We start from the raw sequence: 10142 nt of genomic DNA, 5'->3' as shown, positions 1-10142 counted from the left end.
CATGTCTGCTTATTATAAGCGACTTATTGTAAATATTGGGCTTTTTTTCTAAAGCGTAGTTGCATATTCGGGGCTTGTTTCCTAATGTTGCTAAACCAGTGGTTCTCAAACATTTTCATGGCAAGGGAGGACCCCCATATTTATATGTATTTGTCCGCAGATTCCCCATTTGAAAATATTGTGTGCCACTGCCAGAGACGCCCATACAAGATTTGTGTTGTTAAAATGTTTTAAAAATATTCCACAATTTCTTCCAAGATTTTTCAGAAAATAGCAGATCTATAAGCTCACAACGCTTCACATCGCGAGCTTGTCGATCTGCTATTTTCGAATAGCCTATGCATAATTATGTGGCCGCTTCTTTTGGGCTTGTTTACATAGACCTGGTTGCTTATTTCTCTCGCGAAACCTGGCAACACTGCCCCGGCGCTGTAGACAGGCAGCCCAAACAGGCGCAGAGTAGACAGTTATTCAATGTAACAAAAGCAACCAGTAAATAGAGATGGGTTCAAGTGTTAGCTACTTGTTTAAAACCCGTCAACATCGCTAAAGAACTACAGTAATGATAGCGCATGCATAATTTCTTCCTCATGGCTGCTGGAAAGGTAAGTGTTGTTGCTTAACGGACGTGTTACTTGCACCATGAAAATGAACTTAGCTACTAAGGCTACATATTAGATTAGCTGACTGATGTAGCGTTGACTACCATGTGACGTCACGTCCCCGCCCACCCGGTTGTGGTGGGAAGTATAATAAATTGGTTGCAACTTGCGGATCAGCTCATCCACAGCATGATCCACATACATACATGATCATATCATAATATAAGGCTAAAGAAGGTATGATCAATTATATTGTGTTATAGCTCTACATTCTGATAATAATTATTGCTATATATATAGAGTATTAAGTAACAGGCCAGCCAGGGTCTCTCCAGCTGTATAGTAAACATAAAATGCTTTTTAATTTCAGGATACCAATTTTTCCCAACCATGAGAGAGAACTCATACAGGATAAATTAGTGAAATTGGTGATGACACAAAGAAATTAGCGCACACAATTGAAGCTGGAACACTATTAAATTGAAGCTGATACATGAGTAGTTATCTTCTGGTTGGATAACATTTATTTTCTGTTTATCAAAGAGATGTGTCTTTGTAGAGATGTAACTGAGCAAAATCTCTACACAATGATCAGAATATAAAGCGTGAACTTTTTCACACACAAAAACAACCTTTTGTTTTAACCTGAAAATATCACTTACCGTTTCCTATTTTGAAAGATGAACATTTGACCGAAACCTGCTTGCCCCTTTGTGTCTGTACAGCGTAAAAGATATACCAAAGACATAAAGTGCATCTTCTTTCCGGATGATGTCAGAAATGGTGTCAAAAATGTCGGAAGAGAACCTTCACTTTCATCCATCTCCACCACGAAGTCCTGGGAGAGGTGTGGAGACAGTTTCCTAGACACTCCAGTGATGAAGGTTGATGGACTTTACATGTATTGCTAATACAAACCCTTAAGTCTGAAAAGCAGTGTAATGTGAAACATCAAATCTCACAAAGTCATCGAATCGGTTATAAACCCATCTAATCAGAGTCGTTGTTATAAAGCCATCCACATTGAATATTTTTTTTATAAAGCCGTCTAATGAGAATCACTTATAATACTTGTACTTCAACCAATCACAACACTTAGGAAATCCAGTAGAATCGCAGAATGCATCCTCTTTACACCAAGGCATATTTAGAAGCCGGAGTGTCACAAAACCTGACCTGGGGTATGACACATGCACAATAAGAATTAAGATGATAGCCCGCTGGCCTTGCGGTCCAGGCGCATACCACATTATGCTGGTAATCCAGCTTGACAGCGTGTCGTGGGTTCGACTCCCGATCCCAACGACCTTTGCTGTGTGTCATCCCCCATCTATCTCCCCATTTCCTGTCAGCCAACTATCCTAAGTATCAATAAAGGCAGAAAAAGCCCTAAAAACATCCCTTAAAGTTGTACAATGCAGAATCACAAATAACGATTTTTAGCAACCTCTGCTGGTCACTACCGTCACTGCATACAATTTCCCTAGTCCTCGATTACCCAGAATTCCATTCGTTTTCACCGGAAGCCGGAAGCGTTTCAAAAAGCGATCTTTTAATTGTTTTATACTATCTACGGATCGTTTCTCTTAGCCAGTGGAGCATTAGTTACCATGAGCTGTGCTTTCTTTTTCTGTTCTTTTTCGATCTTCCAATCCTACATTATCTTAAAATCAGCGTGAGGTTCCTTTTTGTTAATAGCGCGGTAGTTCCTGGCCAAACAGGAAACCGTTGCGGTAGTTCCTGAGGACGTCGGCCACGACGTCATGACGTTGGCCAGGAACGTCATTTTCCCGGGAAAGTCCCCCCCGTACACGTTCAATAGAAAATATATAAATAAAAGGCTTCCGGGGGTGAAATTCACGGAGTGGGTGTTGTGAAACCTTTGCCACTCGCAAAAGATATACAATTTAACTTTAGTTTTGTTGAAAACGTTACCTAGTATTACTTTAAACACCTATAAAAGATGATAGCACAAGAGTGCATCATCTTGTCAAACATCTTCCCACTCTTAACTGCACTGCACAATATCCCATGATTACTGTATATGTGTAAACCGTGATATATTATTTGTTTATCATATCTTCTCACCAGAAAAGGAAACGTGGAACATTTACCATTCAGCTTGACCTAGAAGCCAATAGCCAATGGAGCTACAAAAAATATTCAGGGTGTGTTTGTTCAGTAGAGGTTAGGTGTGGGACGATTATGGATTTTGATGGTACAATCATAGTGAGAGAAATAATCACTGTTTCACAACTATCATGATTATTATTGTAAATGTATTCCATAAAACTGGATGTATAAAATCACATGAGCATTCATTTGTAAATTAGAGGTTTTATTATATTTCCTCTTTTTATTAACAGTTTTTAACTGCCTTTCAAAACACTACAGTAGCCAAATAATGCAGTAGGCAAATAATACAATTTAATAAATGAAAATAAACAAGTATATCTCTTTAGAAGTAAATAAGAGCTACATCTTTAAACATCCATGTAGGCTGCAGGTGCAGGACCTCTGTCTGCAAGGCTCTTATTACATTATTACATTACGGTATTACATTATTAAACCATGACATTATTAACCCTTGACTGTCAAGTACTGTAGGTGGATCTGAGCCGAGATCTGTTTGGAAATTAAAAGCTTAGAAGCCACCCCCACAACCACCATGCACCCCTTTGTCCAGTCAGTGTGAAAAGTTAATATTCCTCCTTACCCTGACAAACCTTTCCACAAAGTTTCATGTAAATGCATTAATAACTTTTTTTAATATCCTGGTCAGAGACAAAAAATAAAAACACAGATACAAAAATACTGACAGCTTGTCTCAACAACAATAGCAGCAGTAGAAAGACTGGCCTATTAGATTTATAATTTTATTTTACTGGCATTATCACATTTGTATTTTACCTACATGGTATTAATGGCATAATCCTTTTTTGAATGCAGAATCTCAAGTCATCTGGAAGAAAATTGTCTGCGGTGCGAAAGTTGGCAAAGACTCGTGCTTCAGGTATAATTGCTCAGGTGTTATGATGACATAAAAGATGTAGTGCATTCAATATTTGTTAAAAGTGCTATTTATTCAAAAATGAAATGGTAAGAAATATATTTAATTGACTTTGGCAATATCAATAATTGTTATTCATTGCATTCTTTGCTTTAAAGGGCACCATGGTTATACCTGATCATGACATACTAATGGTAATTTGTCTACCCTTATGATCCATCAGCTGGCACCAATACTACTACTTGTGATGAGGAACCGGTTCAAATTGCGTGGAGCTCCAGTGACGGTGAGCAGTCAGACAGTGAGGCCCAGAAGGAACCGGTTCAAATTGCGTGGAGCTCCAGCGACAGTGAGCAGTCAAACAGTGAGGCCCAGAAGCAGGCTCTGCCCAGAGTTCTGGTGCAGCCACAACAAAGGCCTCGGAGACGAGAGAGACTTGTGTGTCCCATTCAGTCCTACACCAGAGCACTGCGCCTTCTCTGCACCAATAAAGGTAACTTAAATTAGCATTGGAATCAGGTCAGGTGTCCATAGCTACTAACAGAAGGAGCTAATGAGTGAAGTTACCTGAGTTTCAGTCTATGGTTAAAGACAAATAAATGTTTTATATAGATTAACGTTTGTCGTTTTATTCTCCATTGGGTAAAATACGTGCCAAGGTGCCATGTCAATTTGTGTGTCCACTGTCCAAATAGATATGCATTGTAAAAACATGTTTTAAGATGATTATTAATATGGCAATGGCATTGTTTTTGTTTGGATAGGACAGTGGGGAGAGACTGGTAAGCAGGGACAGAGAGTAAAGGGATGACATGACATGTCAACCAAGAGCAACATGCTTGCTCACTTAATGGCAAGTTATGTGCTATCCATGAGCTCTGGGTTGTGGCCTAATGTTATGGGAGACTGAATGCTATTTTTAAATGTTGTTGAATTATTGATGGGGTTATCTGATGTCCTCTCCATGTAGGGTGGTTTCAGAAAATATGTATTTTTGGTCGTTGAGAAATGGCATTCAGACATGGGGTTGACAGTGCTGGAGATAAGGAGCCAGGCAGTATTGTACTTGGTGGTCAAACCCAATGTTCTTCTTTTTTTTTTAATAAGGCTGTAATTATAACTTTGTCCATAAATGGTGAGAGTTGACGTTATTTTGAAGCTTCACATTAAGTCTGCAGGAAACTCAGTTTCCTAACTTTGTTTTCAGAGGACGATCCCGTTATCGATGCAGACAGTGATTGGAACGAGTCCGACAATGACTTTGAAGAGAATGAGAAGGACAGTGTGGGACAGATTTCGGAGTGTGAGTCGGAGGCTGAGCCCCTTGAAAACACAACTGAACCCACACTGGTGAGTGCATTAACATAAAGCTACTTTTCCTAATGCTTCTATAGAAGTAGCAGTAATACATTGTTGTCTGTGCAGTATTGGTGAAACAAGTACACAAACGTTTTAGACTGCGCTCATTTATGAACAGATAAGCAGTCAAGAGTGGGAATCATACATATTCATGGACACTAGGTGGGGCTCTACACAAAGTCATTTTCTTTCTGACCAAAGCCATTACTAGTCTTCTTCACACATAATGTTTAGTCAGTAATATTGTTGAGAATATTTAGGTTGACTCCCAGTGTAAAGTGCGGTCATGCAAGTACACAATGATGTTATTATTGGCACTTAATCCATGAGAATATATCAGTTAGGATGGAAGTTTTGCCCGTTACTCCTGCTGTTGTTTACCGTTTCAAACTTGCATGCTGCCCTAAGTACAGGTATGTACTGTACCATACATGAATTCACATGTGTGGCGTTAAATATTCAGTCAGTATTAATGTGTAAAATGTTCGGAATTATTCACATTACACACTACCACTAGGTGGAGTAATGCAACTCTACTCTTATGGCCTGAAAAGGCCTGACAGGTTAAAAAAAACAAAAACCTAGCTAAGCAGAGTGTGCTTTCTAGGTTCAGGTCAGGTTCCAAATAGTCAAAGTTCACAAGTTGAAGCTGCTGCTTGAATAAGGGGGAGGGGGGGGGGGGCTTGTTTGAAATCAGGCTGCTGCTGTACCAAAGCGGATATAAAAAATACTGTCAGTTCTGTCCATGCAGATAACATTTGTAGTACTTTCTTGGAGACAGGCATTTCTACGTTCAGAAATAAATATGAAACTATATGTATATTAAACTGTCAATATAAAATTCACTCATTTGTATAGGACAGTTTAATATTTAATGAACACAAGACCACATTAAATATGCCATATGTATGTTATCATGCCTGGGCAGTAGTTTTATTGATTACAGTCAATCCTTTTGCTAATACGTTAAGTAAACATATTTGCTCTGTTCCCTGAAGTCTGCCTTTCTGGGCCCTCCTATACAGTAGGCTTGGATTAGCTGTTACTTCTCAGAAGTCATTCAGTAACAGTGTTTGTTAAAGGCAGGGCTGGCATGGTGAGAATGTAAAAGGAGTGGTAATGTTCACAGTTTCACTTACTTCCTGAGTTCCTTACCTGCTCAAATTCAAGACAACCCACAGAACGTCATTTTGACCACATTTGCTTATATTGCCAGAACTTTCATGGAGTTACGCGTTGCATGCCGTGCAATGATAAACTCCGGTAATAGTGCAATATACACCTTGTTATGATAATTGTGCGTTTGCAAGCTATATGTTTAGAGAGGAAGACAGATTGTCGTCACAGCCACACAGAGCCAGTTGCTTCCTCTTGTCACACTTTTTATTTGCTGCTATCAGCTTTCTGAGGTCAATGGAGATGTAACATCTATCTGTAGGCTTGTGGTCACAAGCCTCAGAGAAGAAGAGAGAGAATCCTGTCCTTCTTCTGATGATATTGGTGGCGCCGGACGTTTCATGTGGTAACATTTGACGTTTCCATTGCGCATTACACACGTGCCCAAGCGGTTTCTTGAGGACGGTGACAAAACAGATCACCCAGATCAGCCATACAGTATTCTGTTCATGGCACTCTCATATAGAGCCTGACTGATATATGTTTGGACAATATATCGGCCTATTATTTAACTTTTTGGGATGATATTGGTATCTGCAATTATGCAGCCGATATGTGTTTGAACAACTTTCATCCTGGCGTCCCTAGTTTAGGCATGTCATTATCGAAAAATTAAACGATAAAAAGAAAAAGAAAAAAAAAGGGAGATCTACGAGCTCACAAAGCCTCACATTGACGCCTTGTGAGCTTGTAGATTGCCTGTTTTTATTATTTTAAATAGGGCTTAAAGCGCAGTGACACTTTGGGTAGAGGATTGGCTTGAGTAGTTACCTTTGCTGGCGAGATATCTTCAGGACAATTTCCTGTCTCTCACTACTGACTATCGATAAAGGCAGAAAAAGGCCCCCTCAATAAGAAGAAAATAAACTACGTTTTTCAAATTGATTTCACTCTCGAAAATCAGGATTAACATCGAACCCAAAAATCTGGCATCGGTAGGTCTCTAGTTTCAAATGCAGTGATTTTGGTGGAGCAAAATGAAGCCAGGAACTTATGCTGAAGTCCCTGTTTCCCTCGATGGGGTGCTCCCATGTGTTCAACGGTTAAATCAAACTGGATCTAACAGGATACAGTTTGGGAAGATCTCAAACCAAGGGAGAGTTTATTACTCCAAATAAAGCTGAGACAAACAGAGGGCTGACTCACAAGATGCATGCCTGCCAGACCTCTTTTATTATTGTACTAGCACAGAGAGTGTGTAGGTGGAGCTGTGGAGGGCAACAATGTACAGATGGGTGACAAATTAAAGGAAAAAGCAAGATTAAGTATCATAGTAAAGTGTTGGGCCTCCATGAGCCACCAGAACACTTTCAATGTGTGTTGATGTCATAGATTCATTCTACGTCTCTGGAACTATACTTGAGTGATGGAACACTATTATTCCAAAATATATCTCCTCATTTGGTGTTTTGATGATGGTGGTGGAGAGCGCTGTCTAACACGTCAGTCCGAAATATCTTATAGGTGTTTAATTGGGGTGAGATCCCCATCACAGCAAAGAGAGCCATTTGAAGGGGTCAAGTATTCAGGCTTGTATTGGATGTAACAGAACTAGAATCTTAGACATCCAAGTTTGCTGGTGCAAGCTGATATGATATAAGCACCAACATAAACATGACAACATACCTCAAAACCCCCATATCATCTTCAACTCAGTTGAAGCTGTCGTAAGTCAGAGAGAATGATTGAGAGAGATTGACAATGATTGTGTATGAGAGAGAGAGTGGAAGGAAGACAGTAAAGGAAATGGATGGCCACGCACTGGATTACAGCCAACAGGGTCTTCATCAATCAAGGAGTTACAAATTCAACAGCGTACATCGCTATTGTTATTAGGGCATGCCTCCTGGCGGATACACCTTACTAGTTGTATCATGCAGTCCACCTGTATGGAAGCAGATGCATTTGCTATTTTCCCTCCTCCCAGTTATTCAGGTTTTGCCTTTAATTTGTCACCCGTCTGTATTTCAAGGCCGTGGAGGATGGTCACTTCCCGGATGAAGGCTGGCTTGCGATCCAACGGGGTCAATAACCCGCACCACATCATGGCCGTGCCAACAGAGCAGGACTGTAAACAGCATTTTACTACTGTTTGTTCAGTAAAAACATGCTAGCAAAGGAAGGAGGGCCGCACAAGCAGAGAGAGAGAGAGGAACGGTGGACTTGCAATGCTTTCAGTGCTGGGCAAAAACATTTTTGAGCTGCAGCCAGGGAACATAGTGTTCTTCTCTCTCTCTCTCTTTCTCTCTTTCTCTCTTTCTCTCTCTCTGTAGCTTGTTAGAGTGTGACGTGTGCTGGCACCTCGCCTAGCAGGGTCAAGTTGATTCAAATAAGAGAGCGCGTAGGCTGACAGAGCCTGGTATGCTGGTCTTGTCTGCACATGACAGGAACAGAGGTTTCTCGTGGATCTTTCCATGAGAAACATGCCCTCAGGTGTGCAGTGATGCAGCAAAAAAAAAAAGAAAAAGCGTTGTTATAGCTTGCACACGTCCCAGTGTACCATGCCTCTCCACCCACCACCGTCACAATGTTTAGGTTCATTGATTCCTTATAATCTTATCTGAGTCATAATTTCTGTCCTGTTTAGAAGGAGTCATGGCCTTGTTTGCGTTTGACTGGTGAAGGATAAACGTTTGCATGTCATCAGCAAGCGCATGCTTTAGGTGATAATACATCCAATATATTAACAATTGCTCGGTGCCAACATTGGGGTTAACAGTAAACCCATTTAGACCTGTTGTAACCTATATGTTGTTAACTGACTGAATGCTAAATAGTGCTTTTTGTCCCCAGGCGACTGACCTAGAGATCTCTGGTTTTGCATCTGATGGAGAGAACGGCAGTGACACACTGACCCAGGGCAGACTGAACACAGAGAGCTCTGCCGGTCAAACTGTTGAGGGCAGCAAAAGGTCGGTCAGTGACTGGGTGAGATCTGCTCAGGCAATGCTGCAGACGCCTCAGAAACAAGCTGACAGGCAGTCTAAGACCCCTGAGGACTCCACCAAAAAGAGAAGAAAATTGCAGAGGTTTGAGCAATTAATGCCTCCCCCCTTTAATTATGTTGATTATTTTAATTGTTTTAATTTACCATGCGCAATTTTGCGATAACGTTCTCTTCTCACGGGGGGAAAACCAAATAGACATTATGGTCGCTAAATAGCACTCCTATACTGACAGTGATGTTTTCACAACAGAACTGCTGATGAAAGGGACACCTGGGTGCCATCATGTGGGTGCTAAATGTCATTGTTACTTATCGCCCAATCGCCCCCCAGAAATGAGACATACCTATATCTGTTATCAGAGACATGACATTTCACGTTGCTTGTATGTGAAATTCCACTAATTTTTTTCCCCCTCAGCTGTGTTTGACACCCACTAGTTCACTAATTCAAAGTGCTTTACATAAAACATTTAGCATTAAGACATCAAGACACAGAGCAAAATAAGCACATTATGAAAGGACATTTGAATACAATAAATAAGTAAATATGAAACGGAAAAATAAGAGTAAAATTACAGTGCAGAAGAATGAATGAATGAGAAAAATCTCAGTAAAGGGCAGCTGCAAACTGAACCAGGTTTTTAGCTTTGATATATATACTGTGTGCGCGAGTGTGTGTGCGTGCGTTCTGTTCATTGTATGTGTGTGTGTGTGTGTGTGCTTGGTGTTTTCCACAGTGGAGGCCTAGCAGAAAGACTGAATCGACTCCAGTGTAGACAGAGGTCAGCTATAAGCTTCTGGAGACACCAGTCCCTCTCTGACACAGGGACAGCAACAGGTGAAAAACCTACAATGCAAAATACTGAATGTTACTTTAATTCTGAGGGTGTAGAAATCGAACCTCACGGGTACATAGAGCGCCGAAGTCTGACATCACTGCTGCTACAGGCCGTATCACTGAGTTATTGTTTGTATTTTATGTGTTCTATAAGAACTGTGTTCCAAAAATAAACGAATCACCCCTGCAATTTTACTCATATGGACATGA

At 40.5% G+C, this 10142-nt stretch overlaps 1 protein-coding gene across 2 annotated transcripts in view; it reads left to right on the top strand.

Moving 5' to 3' along the window:
• The first annotated feature begins 464 nt into the window (after nucleotides 1–464).
• The window catches only part of spidr (scaffold protein involved in DNA repair), a 35801-nt gene continuing 26123 nt past the window's right edge, over nucleotides 465–10142 (top strand). For both annotated transcript variants that reach the window (XR_013933945.1, XM_080441025.1), the window contains exons 1-7: nucleotides 465–605; nucleotides 1328–1486; nucleotides 3552–3615; nucleotides 3836–4105; nucleotides 4820–4962; nucleotides 8941–9176; nucleotides 9832–9932. Coding sequence is in view for 1 of the 2 variants with exons in the window: in XM_080441025.1 (XP_080297151.1) it covers nucleotides 573–605; nucleotides 1328–1486; nucleotides 3552–3615; nucleotides 3836–4105; nucleotides 4820–4962; nucleotides 8941–9176; nucleotides 9832–9932 (1006 nt within the window). In the remaining variant the exon portion in view is untranslated. The remainder of the gene's footprint in view (nucleotides 606–1327; nucleotides 1487–3551; nucleotides 3616–3835; nucleotides 4106–4819; nucleotides 4963–8940; nucleotides 9177–9831; nucleotides 9933–10142) is intronic.

This window comes from Gymnoscopelus braueri (genome assembly GCF_963280865.1).
Source record: "Gymnoscopelus braueri genome assembly, chromosome: 10".
NCBI classification, from domain to species: domain Eukaryota; kingdom Metazoa; phylum Chordata; class Actinopteri; order Myctophiformes; family Myctophidae; genus Gymnoscopelus; species Gymnoscopelus braueri.
The sequence above is the reverse complement of the archived record's forward strand: the minus strand, read 5'-3'. Positions and strand labels throughout refer to the sequence as shown.